General features: G+C 57.5%; 1 protein-coding gene across 30 annotated transcripts in view; it reads right to left on the bottom strand.

The window, feature by feature from the left end:
• NRXN2 (neurexin 2) overlaps positions 1-19060 on the bottom strand; it is a 104741-nt gene that overhangs the window by 71236 nt on the left and 14445 nt on the right. For 20 of the 30 annotated variants that reach the window (XM_046015173.1, XM_046015174.1, XM_046015182.1 and 17 more), the window contains exons 3-6: positions 11816-11833; positions 6942-6971; positions 4602-4673; positions 32-333 (exon numbers count right to left, since the gene is read on the bottom strand). In XM_046015173.1, the coding sequence (XP_045871129.1) occupies positions 32-333; positions 4602-4673; positions 6942-6971; positions 11816-11833 (422 nt within the window). The remainder of the gene's footprint in view (positions 1-31; positions 334-4601; positions 4674-6941; positions 6972-11815; positions 11834-19060) is intronic. The other 10 variants (XM_046015159.1, XM_046015162.1, XM_046015181.1 and 7 more) reach the window with 4 other exon arrangements.

Here is a 19060-nt window from a genome sequence, read left to right as displayed (position 1 = left end):
CCCACCCCCGCCTCCTTCTCGCTCCCCCTACCTGGCGCAGGTTTCGGGTGACCCGGACGTCGTGCCAGGCGTTGTCGTTGAACTTGCCGTTGACGGGTTCCACGAGGGCCTCGAAGGCTCCTGAGCCCAGGTTGATGACCAGCCAGACAGCCCCAGACTTGAGGGACAGGTTGACGTAGTCGGCGGACTTGCCGGTGTGCAGCATCAGCCCGTTGCGCTGCAGGGTGCGGAAAGCCAGCGTGATCTCGTCCGTGCTGCTCTGGATCGGGTTGTGCGACAAGTCGTAGCAGAAGAACTCGTTGCCTTTGAAGGTCGCCACGAACTCCTCCTTGCCTGGATGCCGCGGCGTGGGGAAACGGGAGAGGCTGAGCGGGACAGGGCACGCCGGACCTGCTGCCGCCCCTCCAGCGGCCCGGGGGCACAGGTCCTGGGCACCGGAGGGAGCCCCGCAGCTCCCTCTGCAAGCGTCAGGCCCTCTTCCGTCCCCACGCCCCGCCCGTCCACCCTCCCTCTGGACATGGACGTTTTGACTGTCAGAAGTCCCCTTCGCCTGTGTCCATGGCCAAAGCGGGAGGCTGCTAAGCGGCGTTCACCCAGACAGCTGACAATTTAGCTGCCACAAGCCTGGGCAAAGCACTCTCCCCGCACCCATCCCCATCCCCAGCCAGCCCGCCTTCGGCCACTTCCCTGAACCGAGGGATGCTGGAGCGCCTCCCCTAAGGCTGGGGCGCCGAGGGTCTCCTGATGGCAGCCCGCCTCCTCCCGCCCCTGCCTCTTCTCTGCTGATGGTCATTCTCAGGGCCCGGGGCAGTTTCGGGTGGTGGGGATGGGCCCAGCAGGCCTGGTGGGTGGCAGGGAGCAGAAGAGGAGGCTGGGGAACGGGGCGGAGGGGGGGGCGGGTAAGACGTGGGGAAGACACACGGGAGGACAATGCAGGTGACAGCGATAAGCACGAGGGAGCTGAGGGCCACCAGGTGGGGCTTACACAGAAGACCACAGACCAGCCACCAGGCCAGCCCCTGGCCACTCCAACCTGAGAGGACAGTGCAGATGGGCCCTAGGCCGAGAGCCTCTGAGGGGCCCCAGAGGGCAGGGGTAGGACTCCTGAGAGCCAGCAGATAGTTCTGGGCCTTGGGCACACGTGCGTGCGTTTGCATGTTTGCGTGTGTGAGCACTGGCACAGGGCTCCCTCGAGGGCACTTTTCAAGCAGAAACAAAATAACACATGGGAGACCTTAGGGATTTGTAGCGTCTGTAAGTGGGTGACAAGTGACGGGACGACAGCCGTGTGGAGAGATGTTGAGGGTCCCACCGCCACAGGCTAGAGCACACACGGGAGGAAGAGGAGGGGAAGTGGAGTCAGGGCAAAGCAGAGGACCCGGACGAAGACAGGGACTCGCTTCTGCCAACACCGGGCACTGCAGAGCCCGTCTGGCCCACCTCCCAGTGTGGGCTGGGGTGGGGATGGCCGGCCTCAGGCCCTCATGGAGCACAGGGTCCTCAACCCAGGCCACCAGGCCCAGGAAGGAGCAGCGCACAATGCCAGGCGCACGCACAGACCTCGGAGGACACCTGCGCCCCTGTGAGCCCAGCCACAGTAGCAGCACCACGTGTGGGAGCGGCCGTGACCCGGGTGCGCTTTCCGCCGACGCCCCTCCCCGGCACACAACAGTCCCGCTTCTCTCCCTCCGGGCGCAGTGCCCGGAGACTCCGTCCTCACTGCCTCCGGATGCCAAGGCACCAGCTGCTGCCCCAGAGCCTGGCACTGCGCTCGCTGCAGCTGGCAAGGCCCGGTTTCCTGAGGCCACGGGGCCGTGGAGCTGGTGGGGGCAGGAGCAACACGGGGACAGTCGGAGCCCCGCTCTGCCTACCTCCGGGCTCCAGCGAGAAGGGCCAGGAAATAAAGGGGAGCCAGGCAGAGATGGGAAGGGGACATGGGGAAGAAGGGCGACGCAGAGGGGAACCACAGAGAGGGGGAGAGATGGCCACGGGGACAGAAGGGACATGGAGCCGGCTCAGAGCAAGGACGCAGCAAGAGGTAACGGAGTGAAGCAGCCTGGTTAAAGACGAGCCGCAAGCCGAGGGGGAACAGGTGAGGGGGACGGAATGGGACCAGCAAGGAAAGGGGGACAGAGCCTCTAGGGAAGGGAAGCCAAGGCTTTCTCAGGGCCTGGGTGTTTCCATAGCAACCAGGCCTGCTGCCCAAGTCTGGGCAGAGCCAGGGGGCTCAAGGACTGGAGAAGGGGATGCGTTTGACCTTGGGTTTGCCACACGTACTAGTCCTTCCCAGAAGCCAGGCCTCCCCTCCCGTTCCCTCACCTTCACTGCAGTCAAAGGAACTGTCATTAAAGGGACAGCAAACAGAAAGGAAGAAGAAAGCCACCACGTGAAGAAGTGATGGGGGGCAGAACAAAAGAGAGCGGAGAGGAGGGCCCGGGGCTGGACCACGGCTGCCAAGGCGAAACGAAGAAACAAGGCCATTCCTCGATTCCTCTGGGCTCTGCCTCGGATCTCCTAGGAGAGGAGGCAAAGCCAGCCATGGAGTCGGAGGGGTCGCCGTGTTCTCCGATTAAGCCCAGAGATGGACAGAGGCTTGGAGCCGCCAGAGAGAACGGGAAAGAATTGGAAGAGAGGGACAGAAAGGAGGGGAGCACATGTGAACCAGACAGCCAAGCCCAAGGTTGGCGGGAAGGACCGAGCAGACCCGGAATGGGGAGGAGGCCAGCAGGACCGAAGGGATGGACGGGGGTCTCTGTGGCCCTAAGGATGCCCAGGGTGCTCAGGGGCCCCAAAGCGCCAGGGGGCACTCTCCCCCACCAGCACACTCAGACCCCGAGGTGGGGGGGGGGGCGGGCTCCCAGGGGCCTTGGAGAAACAATGGCAGCTCCTGATGCCCCACCCCCACCCGGGCTCCAGAAGAGGGACCAGGGCTGATCTGTGTTCACCTCCCACGGTCAGGGAGTGGGGTGCCCCGCAAGTGTCTCCAGTCAGGACCAAGGCAGCTAGAGACCCACTGTTAGGCTCCTGGAGTTCTAAGAGCCCTGAGAGACAGAGCACCTGCCTCCCTTCCAGACCCAGCTCGAGGCCCTCCTCTGGGAAGCTCTCCTGCCCTCCTTCGCCCCTCCCTCCTCTCCAGCGCTACAGCTGTCTGCTCTGCTCATTTGGCACTTACTGCCTAGTAACCTCTTGTACTGCTCTCTCGAGAGGAAGTGTGATGTGAGAAAGAAGACCTGGGCAGAAATGCTGGCTCTCCCACCAGCTTGGTGACCTTGACCAAGAGGCCAATCTCTAAGCCCCAGCTTCCTCCTCTGGGCAAGAGGGCTGACCGTCGGCCTGCCTCACAGGCTGCTGCGGCATCTAGAAGGAGAACAGCTGGGATGAAGCTTCGTAAACCGTGACCTCTTCCACGAATAAAGGATGCTTGCCCTGATGTGTAACTTTGCGTGTGTGTGTGTGCGCGCGTGCGCACACGTACTGCCTCTCTCTCTAGATGAACAAACACGTTAACTCCTCTTGGACAACGTCTGCACTTTTCAGACACTTTGCATGGACCACACTTTTTTGTAGTTACTTGTTAGAATGTCAATGAGCCCCTGGAGAACAGAGACCCGTTTACCCATTTCAAATAAAGTCACGGAGCTCTTGCTGGGAGCTGTGGGAAGCCCTGGGGGTGTACAGGTGATAACACCCCACCCCTGCCCTGGGGGGGGCGGGCGGGGGAAAGGGGCTCAGTCTGGGGGGAGGGGGAGGCAAACAGGGGAAGTGACGGTAAGATAAAATGGAGGCACCGAGCGGCATGTGGGTTTGCTTGCAGAGTTCAGGGGAGACTGCTGGGGTGGAGGGCCCCGCCGCTTTTTCAAAAAGATTCAGTGTCAGAGAGATACTGAATAGTCGGGAAGAAGGCAGGGGTGGTGGAAAGTCAAGCCAACAGCGCGCACGGCACGTACGAGGGAGCACAGACGGATCCAGGATCGGGCCCCGGGCTTGGCACCCAGCGAGCTCCTTGTGGCTGCTAGACTGCCCCCACCCCGAACTCCTTAGGAAAGAGGATCTCTTACGGGAGGCAGCCTCAGAGCAGAAAAAGTCGCTGAGAACCTAGACAGCCCCAAGACGGACTGAGAGGCCAGGAGCCGGCTGCGGGGGCTCGGGCAAGCGTCACCTTTGGCATCTGTAAGCCCAGGGTGACGAGGCCATCCACAAAGGGAGGTGAAGGCTCATTTAGGGGATACACACATATTACAGAGGTCTCGTCTCCTACCCAGAATCCCCCTGGGCTGCTGGCATCTAGCCAGCTTCCAGAATTTGGTGGTTAAATGGGGGAGGTGTCCTGCTTCTTTACCCTACTTCCCAGACACTTTCTAGGGATGGGCTTGAGCATCCGTCACCAAAAGACATGCGTGTTCTAGATAAAGGTCATTAGGACCACAGGGATTTGTGGCCCTTCACACGAGGACAGGTCCCAGGGACGCAGGCCCAGCCATCGCCGGGGACCTCAGAGGGGGGACAAAGGGATACACCTTTGCTGACTCATCTGTCCCCCCCAGGAAGTGCAGTGAGCCTGCAAGGGGGCTGGGCTCTCTGGGGACTGTGGGGTCACTGACCTTTCGTTGGCTGGTGCACATCGCTGGCTCCTCCTCTCCCGGCCCCCCCCTCGGAGAACAGTAAGGACCCTACTGGAGAAGCAGAATTGGGGAGTCAGGCACAGGGGGCTACCCAGCCAGTCCCACCCCAGCCTTGAGATGATAGAAGGCCCTCTCCAGGGTCAAGGTCCTGCTTGGAGGTACAGGCGGGGCAGGGGGTGCTGTTCTGGGGACTCACTACCTTCGGGGCCAGAGGACAAACCCAACAAGCCCGCAGAGCCCGTGAGCGTCACGGCCACCAACTTCTGCCCTTGGCCCAGGGCTGGGGAGACTGTAGGAGAAGCAGTGGCCCTGATGGTTCAGAAGCTCCTTCTTCCCAAGAACATGCAGACAGGCCAGGCCTCGGGACCCTAAGCCTCCACTTCCAGGTGCCCGCTCACTCGCCTCCCCACTCTGCTTCTTCTGGAACCTTCTCTGCTGGGCGGGAGTTCATGCTTCTCACTCCTCCAAAAGCCTGACACAGGCGCCCCGCCTCCCAGACCGTCCTAATTCACGCAACAAAGACCTCTCATGTTCTTGGCCTGTCCTCAAGGCAAACCTGGTTCTCCGTCTACACCTGGTTCGCTTAGTGGTGAGTGTTCCTGATGCCCCCTCTGTCCCCTTCTTTGCCAATTAGATCACGGGGCTTCCCAGGGCCAGGGCCATGGTTGTTGTCTGTTCTTTGTGCCTTCCGCAGGGCTAGGCACACCAAGAGAGGCTCTGCCTGACCGGAGTTTATCATGTATGTGGGGAAGGCATTTCTCAGGGCTGACTTCCCACTTCCCCCCACGCGGCCCATCAAACCACCAGACCTCCTCTCCAAAGCCCCCGCAGACACATGTTATCACATCTGGGTTCCAGGCTGGCTTGAGCTCCCCACCCACCCCTGCCAGGGACTTGGGCACTCAACGCCTGGCTCTTGGACCCCCACAGCTACTGCCAGAGCCCACGGAGGGCTGGAGAATGGAGTTTAAAAGTCTGTGTCTGGGCCCTTATTCCATCTCAACCCCAAATCTCCACAAGCAGAGCTGGAATCCCACCTGGGCTGTGGCCCTGTCAGGGGAGGGGGGCCGGGGAGCGGGGGGCAGGGGAGCGAGGGGCAGGGGAGCAGGATTCTGGTTCCTTTGGGCTTCATCTATGTCAAGGTGTACCCTCTCTGGACACCAACAGTCCCAGAACAGGCACTGAGAGGCAAGAAGGATGTGAGTGAACCACCCGGTCCCGACTACTCCCGCAGGATGTCCCCTTGTCCCACCGTTTTTGCCAAAATTTCACATCTCTGCAAGAATCCCAGACCCCTACATTCCCAGACCTAAATCCATCCCAAATTCCAGAGTGGAGTCTCTCCCCACAGTCCAGTCTTCGTCCCCTAGGCCTCTCCTGCCTACCGGCTAAAGAGTCCCCCTCTCTACGGGAGAGGAGCCCTAGCAGAGGACCCCCCGGGCATGGGGAGCAATGATTAAGGGTCTGGAACACCTGAGCTCAAGAATCAGGGACTGGGAGACCCAAGAGAGCTCAGCACTGGGGGGGCAGAGGGTGGGGATCAAAGTCAGGTTTGCTCAACGCCAGGGCTTTAAAGATGGTAGGGACTTGGTAGGGAAGGGAGACTAAAAATAGAGAAGCAGCCCCAATGTTACCACCGACTAAAGGTCATCTAATCACTAACGAGTCACCTCATCCCTCTGCGCCTGACTGTCCTCCTCTGTCAAACAGGGTCAAGAGATGCTGGTGAGGGCAGACGGTGGGACAGCTGTGCCAAAAGGGTGTCCCGCACCTCCAGCCCCCCGCCTCTCCCCGCTTCGTGGCCACTGTGGACAGAGGGGACACCACGCAGCAGCAGGGGGAGGGCGGCGAGGCTGCCTAGAAGCCTCTGCCTCAGGCCCCTGCTTTTCTCCTTGTACTTGGGTGCACAGAAAAGAAAGAATGATCAGAATGAGTGGAAGGAAATAAAACACCATCATGAGGAGGGAAAAAGAAGATACAGTACCAGGAAAACTCAAAAGGGTGACTGGAGACAGCGGCAGGAGTTTTAACATCTCTTGATGTCAGAAACCAAGGTGAGATGAGGGCGGATGGAGTGCGGCAGGGAGGGCGGGGGAAGGGGAGAGCACAGCCGGGGTCAGCCCTGCCCCCACCCCAGCGCCCCAGTCCCGGAACACAGAGAGGACCGAGGCAGCGGGCAGGAAGGGCGGGAAGGGCAGGAAGGCGGTGGGACAGGTGGAGCCTGGGAGGGAGGGGGGGCAGGGAGAGGAACAGAAAATCCAGTCGCAGGTTGGGGGCAATCCAATCCAATCCAATCCAAACCAGAACTTCAAACCATACCTTCGCTGTTTAACGTCAGGTGAGCCGGACCTTGGAAAGGGGAAGGGGAGAAAGAAAGAAAGGAAAAAAAAAAAAAAAGGAGAAAAAAGAAAGAAAAGGGGAAAGAAACAAAGAAAACACGAGTCATCAAAATCAGCCAGAGAGAGGGGAGAAAAAAGCTTTTGCTGCCACAATTTAAAAAACCCTTTTTAACTTGTGACAGGCATCGAGGGGAAAGCCCCCAGCCCCGGAAGCTGAGGAGAGGGGCCCCGATGCCGGAAACAGAGTGGGGGGGCACGGGGGGGGGACAGAGAGAGACAGAAAGAGAGTGAGAGAGCGGGTACCAGAGGGGGTGAGGGGGTACAGGCAGAACCAGAGGAAGGGTCGGGGCAGGGAGTCACCGCAAGGGGGGAGAGAATTTGGTTTCTTTTTTTTTCTTCTTGCCGGAAAAAAAAAAGGAAAAGGAGGAGAAGCATGAGGCTGGGAAGGCTGCTTTTTCCTTTTTCTTTTTTTCTTTTTTTTTTTCTTCCGGGAGGCGGAGAGAAAAAAAAACAGTCAACGAGAAAAAACGATTCGGATGGAAGAGAAAATAAAACACGACACAAAAATCAAAGCCACCTGGAGAGAGAGAGAGTGTCCTGTTAGCGCGGGATTAAGTGGACGGGGGGACCTCCAACCCCCCCCCCACCTCCACCCCGCGACCTCACCCCTGTGAGCCTGGGACAGAAGGTGGAGGGGAGGCGTGTGGGGCCTGGGCATAAAAGGACTCTCCCACCAAAGTGGGCTTTGCAAAGGCGTCTGTCCAGCCCCGGCCCTCCCGGATGCCCACCTCCCCAACAACCTCCACACTGATCACTGCGCCCCTGGACTCTACAAGGAAAGCAAGGCTCAGGAGGACAGCGTTAGAGCAGAAGCAGATAGGAGGATGGGAAAAGCTGGAGCAGAGGTCTTGAGCTTGGATCCTTCCATAAAACAGAACTAGGAGACTGGGGCCCGCACTCTGGGACAGCAAGAACCAGAGAGGACAGCCAAGGCCTGTGGGCAGGAGGTCTGGCTCTCTGAGAGGTCAGAATTACTCTACGGAACCCCTTTCTCCGGCCCAACCCTCCCTGAGATGAGCCAGAAGCGGAATTTTGAAAATGGAAAACAGAAGTCCTAGCTCCAAGACTCAAGGCAAGAGGGGCTGGAACTTTTTTCCGCCGTTACCTCTGCCCCTTGGAAAAGCCTCATCAGCCCTGACCTGGGCCTTCCTAAACCTTAGGTGGGAAAGACTCTGGCCAAGTGGACCAGCACCCTAGTCCTGGGAGGACACCGGCCACGAAAAGCCCTCCCGGACCTGAGGTTTGCAGCCCCAGGTCCCACAGCCGAAGCCCCAGGCCTCCTTGATGCGACCAGCCAGGCCCTCCCCCTCCCCGGACCCTGCATCCCAGGTCTCTAGCCAAAAGGGCGGGGAAGGAAGAGTCCTTGGAAACCTGGAAACCATCCTGGTGCTGTGGCAATGAGAGGATGGCCCTTGGGACAAAAAGTCAGGTCAGAGTGGGATTATCAAGGTAAAGATCTCCAGGGGCCAGGAAGAGAGTGGCCAGGGGCCAAAGGCCTGGACCCTGTGGAAAATGTGGGCAGAGGTTCACATCACCCCCTTCTCCTTTCTTGGGGGAAAGGCATAGGTCTCCCCACACCACTGCCTACTGGGGGAGGGGACCATCCCTCCTGCATCGAAAGGGCTGCATCAGGAGTGAACAGCTCTTGGGAAGACAAAGGTTTTAGCCACAAAAGTGGGGAGGACCAAGCATGTGGACTGAGTCTTATTCTTGGCTCTGAATGACCCCCCACAAAATCTCCCCAAGGTCTCCCAGCATTTTCTTCCAAACCCCCTAAACCCAGGAGCCAGACCCAGAGCCCTAACCCTTCCCCCAACTCTTCCAGGCAGAAGTAGCCTTGCCTGTGGCCTCCCATCCTTGGAAATCCAGGCCCAGGGGCTAGAGGCCCTAGGGTGGGCCCTCTGTCCACCCCTCACCCACCCCCCGCAGGCCCGTGTCGCTACGTGGGGTGGGGACGGAGCCAAGTCTCTCCCCTCGCAGACCCTTCCACTGCCCAGCTCCCAGGCAGCCTCATTGGCATGCGGCACTTTGCCTCCGTCACCACGGCAACCAGCTGCTCAGCTCCCTCAGGCGTGACAGCACCAGCCATCTTGGGGAAGGGGAGGCCGGTTCCCTGCCCGGTCTACCCCCTGGCTCCAGCCAGCCTGGCCTGCGGGTGCGCCCCCTTAAAGCCTGCGTCTCCTCAGCCCCCCGCCCCCGTCCCCCAGGCCTGAAATCTCCGCTCCTTCCTCGTACCCAGCGGGCCGGGGTGAGCCCTCCCCACGTCCACCTGTGGCATTGGTCCCTCCTCCCACCCCCTGGAGAAGAGGCCGGCAGTGATGGATGGCATTACCAAGGGCCCTTTCCTAGGACACTTTATCTGGCTGCTTCTGGGTCTTCTCTCCCTGTTACCAGAGGCTGGGGAGGACGGAGGAGGGGCTGTCAGGGGCTGGGGAGCTGGTGGGCTGGGTTCCTGGGAGAAGGCCAGGATGAGGGCACAGCACTGAGGGACGGGAAAAGAGGGCGAAGGCGGCATGGAGGACGCTAAGATCTCAGCGGCCGAGTCCAGAGCACTGCGTCCCGGAGGAGGTCCCAGCCCACCCCAGCCCCCCAAAACCACTCCCAGTCTCACTCCCTGCCCTTCTACCAGAAGCCCAAGATGACCCAAAAAGAAAGATGGTGACAGGGGACAAGATTGAGAGACACACAAGCAGACACATCACAGAGAGACACACAGATGTGTCCCACCCTGGGTGTGTTACATACACACACACACACACACACACACTGACACGCAGGCACACACACTGCCCCTTCCAAACCAGCAGGCCAGCATGTCGCCCCCAAGAAATGGGTCAGTGGCATCCAAAGGGGCTCATTCCCCACTTGTCCCCAAACCCAACTTCCCTTCTTGACCCTGTCTATCCTGCTTGCTTGGGAAAGAACTGACAGTCCCTCTCCTGACCCCTCCTGGCTCAGTGACCTCTGTCCAGCAGCCCTCCTGCTTTCTTCTTTGGCCTGGCTGTTTGCCCTCCCTGAGTTCTTTCTGTCTCTCCCTCCACTTTGTCTTCCTGCCTCTACTTACCCCCTCTTTCCTCCCACTTCTCTGCCCCTGACTTCCTCCCCACAAGCTCCCCCTTTCTGGCTCATTCCCCTCCCCTCTCTCTCCTTCCATCTCTCCCTTTGTTCCGGAGGAGACATGACATCGAGAGCAAGTAAGTCACATCAGCACTAAATCTTATCTCCAGCCCTCAGACGGCTGCGTCCACACGACACACAGACTCCCTCTCTCACGCACACGGAGGTAAACACTGACACATAGAGAGGCAGACACAGACGCAGACACGCCTACAGAGACACACAGAGATGCGGACCACACCACAGAAGACACGAGGACAGGCGTGCACACACCTGCACACACACTCAGGCACAAACACACAAGCAGAGAGGGACAGACGTGCACAAAGGCACACGGGCACAACCAAGCAGCCGAGCCCAAGGAACACACGTGCACACAGCTACACGCGGTCTCTCTCTCTCTCTCGCACGCGCACACACACACACACACACACACCAATGGGTGCCTGCCCGCCGGGACCAGGGGAAACGAAGCCACTCAGGGAAAAGAAACATCAGTAAGAGACAAGCCAAATCATGGACACCACAAGGAGAAATGGATTCCAGCCCACACTCCGGCCGAAAGCCCTCCCCTTCTTTCCCAGCTGGGACTCCCCCATCCTGAGTGCTGTCTCCCTCCCCCTCCCCTGCCAGGGCCTAGGCCCAGGGAGCTTCCAGCCTAGTAGAGTCACGGCATCCCTCCCACTCCCCCGCCCTCTTCCTGCTTCTCCAGGAAAAGAACATGGGACAGGTTTGGGGACCAGATCCCACCTCCCGCCCACCTTGCTGCCTGCCTTCTCCCTGGTGGCCGCGTGAGCTTCCCTGCCACCCAGCCTCCACACCGGACCAGCCCACCGAGTCTTCCTATCTCCCGTGCACCCAGAGGAGGACAAGGAGCAGGGCACATCGATGCGAGAGGGGATGGTTCAGAGACTGACAAGAGCCCAGAGAGAGCCTGGGGAAGGACAGAGACAGAGGAAGAGGTCCAGAGATGGAGCCCTGGAGAAAAAGAAAGGTTAAGACAGAAACCAGAGAGAGAGAGAGAGAGCAAGAAAGAGAGAAAGGAAAGGCAGACGAAACAGAGCAGGGAAGGAATGGACAGAGGGACTCCAAAGAGGGGCAGCCTCCGGACCTAGCGCTGGCCGTTGGCCGGGACCCAGAGAAGAAGGAGACCGCCCCTGCCGTCCAGCCCAGGTGTCCGTCAGAGCGGAGAAGATGCCACCCACCTACACCCACGGACCCGGGGACACGGCCCCCCACCCTCTGCCTGCCTCCTCCAGGCTCAGAGCGGACCCCACCCAAGCAGCCCCAAGGCCCCTGCTACGTGGCCCTCGTAAGCTCCCCCCAGCTGGGCTGGCCAAGAGTGTCTCCTCACTCCCTTCCGGGCACTTCAGACCCTCCCGCCCTATCCCTTCATCCTCGCTCCCGTCTCCTCCCTAAAGAAGAGGACAGGCCAGGTGGCACACCGGCCCATGGGAAGGCCTGCTCTCTGCCCGGCAGTTCTCCCCAGCAAACCAATAAAGAAGGAACAGGCGAGAAGTGGGGCCGAGGCAGCCAAGAGGACCCCCAGACGTCCTTCCCCTAGGGGGGCCCCAAACATGGGCAGGAGAGGGAGCCCTCCGGGGGCCAACGACACCCCCTCACAGAGGACCCCGCGGTGATTGACCACCACCCCAAAGACAAGAAAGCATCACTCACCTTCCATGGGGTGCTCCTCTGTAGGCCGGTGGGGTTCAGGAAAGGGCAAGGCAGAGAGAGAGAAGAAAGGAGGGCTGGTTAGCGGGGGGTACCAAGGACAGAGTTCCCGGGGGGGTAAGGTCCCTGAGCCCCACCCAGGCTGAAAGGGGACAGAGACGGAGCGGCCATCTGAGTCAAGGCCTCACACACAGGGTCACTCAGTCCAAGAGGCCCTACATCTCATGTTACATTTCAGGAAACTGAGGCCCAGGGCAGGGAAGTGACCCTCAAGGTCACACAGAGACTCAGGAGGCAGAGCCTGGAGCGGCAGGCAGGCAGGAGGCTTGCCTCTCCCGAGCACGCTCCTCCCCTTCATTCCACGGTGCCTCGGAGACAGATGGGGACACGCTCACACAGGGCTTACCCGAGACACACTCACACTCGGTGACACACTGACACACATAGGCGCTCAGCGATCCGGAGACACGTGTCATCTCTCACACAACCCACACTCGAAGCCTTTGCACCCACGGATGGCACCACCACCCGCAACACCCTGCCCCCAGGGGAGAAAAGTCATCCGCACGCAGTCGGAAGGTCAGAAAGCCCAGTTGTGCCTCAGAGTGCCACGTGACTCCCATCCCATCCCAGTCACCGGACCTCTGAGCCACCTGTCCCTCTTCTGTAAAAATGAGGCGGGCGGGCTCAAATGTTTCCAAGGCCGCTCTGGCTCCGGTTCTGTGATTCTAGGGACAAGCAGCTGGGGGACGTGATCAGAACCCAGTGGGCCACACTGGGCCCATCCCTAAGTCCCACCGGAGCCTCTGGGTCGCCAGCCCTCACCTAGGGGCTCTGCCTGGGCCTGGGTCTTGACCCCAGTGGGTCAAGAGAGGATGGAGACAGTTCCTTCGAAGAAGCGACAACAGCCGCGGCAGGCCAGGCTTTGATCTTCCCTGGGGTGAGGCGGGGTCACCGCCTTCGCCAAACATTTCTTACACGCCCACCTCCTGGGAGACTCCGGAGGAAGCAACAGGTGGCAGAGAAAAAGTGCAGCCTACAAACGCACAGACCCGATGGGGAAACACGCACACACGCACACGCATGCACACGCACATGGGCCTGCAGGCCACAGGACACACACACACACACAGCTGTTGGGTGCACACTCACTCCCGCAGGCATGAACTGTCAACTGCCTCCGGCGTCATTTTGTGTCATTTGTTCAGCGGTTCTTAGGGGGGTAGGTCTCTCCAGAAACACACACGCTGTCATTTATCAGACCTTATCCCACCTCCTTAATACACAGGCAGGGGCTGAATGCAGAATCAATACCCACACGGTGATCTAAGAGCTATTATTAGATGCTACACCGCCACCACGCCCCGCTCTCCCTCCGCCGGCTGAGGACTCCACGATGAACACAGCCCCCTTTCTGTCTGCCCGCCGACCGTCTATCTGCATTTCGCACGAGCATTTACCTATCTGCGTGTGTTACACACACAGAACTGCTTCCACCGGCCAGCTGCACCCCCCTCCAAAACTGTGTCTACACAGTGTTCTTAAATAAACTGGACCGCATTGCTATGCGGGCTAGAAAGGGGCCCCCAGGAAAACCCCTGGGCTCTTGCGAGGAGCCTCACGTCTGGAACTCTTTGGCCCCATTTTGTGCAAACGCCCCAGGCAGTCAGCGCAATCATCTCTCCAGTGCCTGTACAAACAAAGAGGCAGGGTGATGTTCTAGAAAATCCAACATGGCTGGTCTTTCAAAACGTATTCCCACCTGCCACAAACGTGGGCCGTGCTATACCCACGAAGACGCAACGAGCCAGCTAGGTTTGCAGGCTGCGTGAGCCTTGCGTCTCCTGGCTCCCGGGACACAGCTCCTGGAGACTCACTGACCTCTCCTTCTGTGCGGCTCTTGGCTTTCTGCTGATTCACCTGCCATCACAGACCCTTCCAGGCTGGGTCCTATGCCTTCCACACTCCTTCCCTCTCCCTGCCCTCCTTGGCGAAAGCTCACTTCCGTGGCTTAAGGACTCCCCAGCCTGTGTTTGTAGACCAGGCTTCTCCCCTGGGTACCACTTGTGGGTCCCCGTCTGTCTGCACAGCGATTATTCAGACAGCTCCCTGACACCCAAAGTCCACCACGAAAGCCACGCTTCTCTCCACACCCCCGCAACCAAGGGCCCATTGCCCTGCATTTGGCCAAGGCGTTGCATTCAACCAATGCTTCTCAAGCCCCCACAAGTGCCCCCCACTCAGCCAAGCTCGAGATGCCGCTAATTAGCCGAGTGGCCGACACCCTACCGGCCCTCAGCAGGGGGCTCAGGCGGTACCCTCCCAGCAACCTCAGGAGACTGGTGGTGTTACCTACTTCCTGGGGGCAGGGAAGGGGACTTGCCCAGCAGCACAGAATCACCTCTGACTTTGACCACTGTGCTCCTAGGTCATCCTAGCCCTACCCTTCCCCTCCGGTTTCCTCCAAGAGCCTCCTGCTGGTTGGTCTCCCTGCCCATCCCCAACTAGGCTCTCTTGGCCCAGGGGCTAGACACACCTGATGAAATACTGCTGTGATCGACACACACACGCACACACGCAAATGCGCATGTGCACACACACAGAACTTGTCAGTGGCTCAGACCTCTCTTCTGTGTTCTCAATCTATGTCCCCGCCTGTCTTCAGAGAAGTTCTTCCTGGGCTTCTTGCCCCCAACATGCCTAAGATGGACCTCCTAACCCTTCCCTCTCCTCCCACCTGCTCTCCCTGGTCCATGTAGGCAACCAGAAATCAGCCTTGTTCTTTTTTTTTTTTTTTTCATACCAATCACCAGGTCCTGTCAGTTCCACCTTCTAAAACCCTAAAAGCTAAACAAAACTCCTAGAAATGTTTTTCCTCCTTCCATCCCTCCCCCACCATGGCCCCAAAGCCAGACCCTCCTCAGATCCTCTCCCCTGTGCATTAATAAGCCTCTTCAATGATCTCCCCCTACGCCAGTCTTTTCCCCTGCAATTCTTAGTCCACGCACCACTAAAGTGGTCCAACTAAGTCACAACCCTGCTTAAAACCCTTCAAGACTTCCCAGGACACTCCTCCAGGATACAGTCCGATCTTCTCAAGCAAGTCCATTGGAAATTCAGCCATGCCTCCCTCCAACCTCCTTTCCTGGGACGATCCAGGTTCTAGCCACACCCAATGGCTGTCCTTTTCCCTAATGTCCCACATTTCTGCACATACTATTGCCTTGGCTTGAAAGATCCTTCCCTAGTCCCATTCCTCCCACACTCAGCTCCCTGAGAAAGCCAGCTCTTGTTTTAAGACCAGGTCAGTATACCTCTGTGTTCCCAACTGGCCTCACAAGCAGGGCTAACCGCCCCTCCTCTGTGCCCGCTCTCAATATGTACATTGTATCATTATTTCACTTTATTGTATCTCCAAGGCGAGTTGCGTTTCCATCTCTGCTTCCTGGCTGGACTGTGTGATATCCAAAAGCAAGGACAATGTCTCATTCATCTCTACCTCCAGCTGCTTGCACAGTTCCTGGCTCAGAAAAAGGCGTGCTTATGTTTGTTGAATGAATAATCAAAAACACTTCTTACATACTGAGTACTTCAAGGGTGCCGGGCTCTTTCCACGCACTGTTCCCATCTCTTGCCACTACTGCTTTGTCAAGGGATGTTACCATTACTCTCTCACAGAGATGGGGAAACTGAGCCTCCTAAAACAGGAGAAACTTCTCCCGTGCCACACTGCCAGTGAGGGGACAGAGTCAAAATCTGAACCCGAATCTGTCTGGCTTTAAAACTTCCCATGACCCACATTGTTGGCTGGAAGTCAAGACTTTTAGCAGCTGACCTGACTCTACAGTTCTGATCTTATCTCCCCCAAAGCACAACCATCTTGGTCTCCTCACACGCACCCCAACACACCCAACTCCCATCTCCTAGACCTCGCGTTTAGGCTGTTTTCCTGGAGGGAAAGCCCTGCCCGTTCCTTTCCACCTCCACAAACCTCACTCAGTCCTCGTTCAAGATCTAGCCAAGTCCCACCTCCTTCTTGCAGCCTTCTCTGACCACTAGGGTTGATGATCAGAGTCGCCTTTATGGATCATTTAGAACAGTGCCTGGCCCATTGTAAAGGATTTCCATATAGCTCATTGTGTCCTTGCAACGACATCACAACCTCCATGTTACAGAGCAGGACATTGAAGAACAAAGTGGTTAAGTAAATTACCCAAGCTGACACACACAGCAAGTGGAAAACTTGGATTAGACCCCGGGCCCCCTTGCTCTTAACCACTCCGCCATTTGAGGCTTTCCTTGTGAGTATCTGTCTCATCTCTGGGTTCTCACGCCAGCCACTCCCTGAACCACTCTCTCTTGAGCCTGGAGTCGTCTCTCTCGCACCAGAAACTGTCAGGCCCACAGGCATCGGATATTAACAGCTGACATAGTGGTTCCACATACGTGACCTCATTTACTCAACGTTCACACACAGAAGTCTTATCCGCCCCACCAGTGGGCGGAGATGGTATTGTCTTGCCTAACATGAACTCGGGATTCCAGCAGACTAGACTCGTTATCAAGGACAGTGAGGAAGACCAGAACAAAAGAAAAGGAAAAGTTCTGAGCGGCCACAACGAACATGATTGATGGCGATGCATTAAAAACTATTATATAGGGGCGCCTGGGTGGCTCAGTGGGTTAAAGCTTCTGCCTTCGGCTCAGGTCATGGTCCCAGGGTCCTGGGATGGAGCCCCGCATCGGGCTCTCTGCTCAGCAGGGAGCCTGATTCCCTTCCTCTCTCTCTCTCTGCCTGCCTCTCTGCCTACTTGTGATCTCTATCTGTCAAATAAATAAATAAACTCTTAAAAAAAAAAACCCTATTATATCCTCGTAGGAGAACCTCTCAGACCTTACCCAGAACCCACTTACCAGTGGTGTCCCACAACCCCAACACACTTGGGAATGCTGATCTCCAAGTTCACAAATGGGAGGAGATGTGGGCTGCCGCCTGACAACCCCTCCTAAGTACGGAGGTGGAAAAACTTGGGAAAAGCTAATCTAAGAACTATCCAAATACAGCAGTCAGGCATCATTTCAGGCAGGGACAAACCTCAGTGAAGGAACCACAGTATGACAGTCCAACACCTAAGGGGAATCACGACATCCTGAGTCATCCGGAAAAGGTTAAATCACTTTCCAAATATTGTACTCGGGGAGGCAGAGAAGTGTGCGATATATCTCGGGAAGATTTTCGTCTGAAATGCTTTCCATGTTGGTGAGTTGTGGATTTTAATGGGATAATGCTCCACTTTCCAGGGTGAGTTTCTCCCCCAGGGCCCCGGAAGACTGAGAGTTTACTGATCGATTTCCACTGCCCTCTCTCGGCGCTGGGACAGCTGCTGGCAGACACGGGAACACCCTCATCACGTCCCGACTTGAGGGAAAAGCTGTGACCTGAAGAACTGGGAACGGTTACTGTCTTCTGATGAAACACTCTCCCTGATGACCCCCAATAAACCACACGAGAAAAAAAAAAAAAAAACCCGCACGCGAGTAATGCGCGGACACAGCTGACCTATTGCCTGAGCTTTGGGAGGCAGCGTGGACAATGGTGGGGGACAACTGGCCCCTGAGTCACGTTGGGGTTCAGCTCCAGGCAGTGGCATGAGGATAAAGTGAGAGAAAACATTCAAGGCACAGCAAACGCTCACTAGCTGTGAGGCCCCAGGCTCTCCCCTGCCTGACTGTGTGATCTGGTCTCTTTTTGTTCTAACTGCTCCTTCGTATTGTCTGCAGCCCCTCCCCTCCACCTGTGGGCTCCTCTGAAGTCTCCTCACCTTCTCCTTGGCCCCCTCGTCTGATTCCAGAACTACAAATATTCCCTCTCTCCACGCACGCCCCTATGGCACCCAGGTCTCCATCCACAGCCCCGCCTTCAACGCAAAGCTCTGGTCTCACCTTTCCAACAGCCTGGGTGTCTCTGTCTAAGCACACACCAAGGGACTCTGCAGTTCAACACATGCACGATCTGTGTTGAGCAGGGCCCAAGCCTGCTCCCCTCCCACTGCCTCCCTTTTCCTTTCACTCCTCTGCTGCCATGGTCCAGCCCGCGCCCCCCCATCATCCTTCCAAGCAAACCTGAAACCTCATCCCCTCTGCCTCCTCTCTGACTCCCAGAGCTTCCATCCCGGCAACGGCTCCCAAGCACCTGCTCCTGTGACCGGCTGTCCTAGAGGCCACCACCCTTCCTCGCCACTCCCCAAGCCCAGCAAGATGCGGGGGCCCCAAATCTCTCTCCTGAACTGTCTCCCAACTGACTTTTCCACTTTATACCTCTGCCACCCGTAATTCTACAGCAGACTCCCAGCTTCTGATACATAGCTCTTATTCATATATCTGCTCAAAACTGTGGACCCTTGGGGCGCCTGGGTTAAGCCTCTGCCTTCGGCTCAGGTCATGGTCTCGGGGTCCTGGGATCGAGCCCCTCCTGGGGCTCTCTGCTTAGCGGGAAGCCTGCTTCCTTCTCCTCTCTCTCTGCCTGCCTCCCTGCCTATTGTGATCTCTGTCTGTCAAATAAAAAAATAAAATATTAAAAAAAAAACTGCGGAGGCTTAGTGGTTGCATTTGCCAATACTTGGGACACAGCATCCAATAAAAGTTGGCTGAATGCTTTAAGTCAAAACTCCAAGACCTGGCTTCAGCCTGCTTCTCCCTGTGTTAGATCGCTCTTGTTTCCTTATATTCTTGGAGTCCCCTCTACGGACAGGCCGTACATGTCCCTCCCCGCCCATGCCTTTGCTCCTGCCAGTGCCGTGCATGGAGTGGCGCCCTCAAACCAAGCTTACTCATCCACAGTCAAGGTCAATCCTCAAAAGCATGCCTTTTATTAGCGAACCCTGCCAATTGTAAAGCTATCCCCTTCCTCGAAACACCGGTAGCACCCTGCTGGTAATAGTAACTACCATCTACTCACCACTTTTTATGTATCAGACATTCATTTAATTCCCACGACAGACCTGCGAGACAAGCCTGCTTATCTCCACTTACAGGTAAGGAAAAATTCGTCTGAAGGTCAGGCACTCACCTGATGGCTTGTGCCTGGTGAGGGCAGAAGGTCAGGTTGAAATGCAGACCTGTCACTCAGGAGTCTGTGCTTTGATCACTGAGCTGCACCATCTTGCTCCATCCCTTAGGGCGTTAACCACACTATTTTTTTTTTTTGAAGATTTTATTTATTTATTTGTCAGGGGCAGGGGAAGCATC

This window comes from Meles meles, chromosome 8 (assembly GCF_922984935.1).
Source record: "Meles meles chromosome 8, mMelMel3.1 paternal haplotype, whole genome shotgun sequence".
NCBI lineage: Eukaryota > Metazoa > Chordata > Mammalia > Carnivora > Mustelidae > Meles > Meles meles.
The sequence above is the reverse complement of the archived record's forward strand: the minus strand, read 5'-3'. Positions and strand labels throughout refer to the sequence as shown.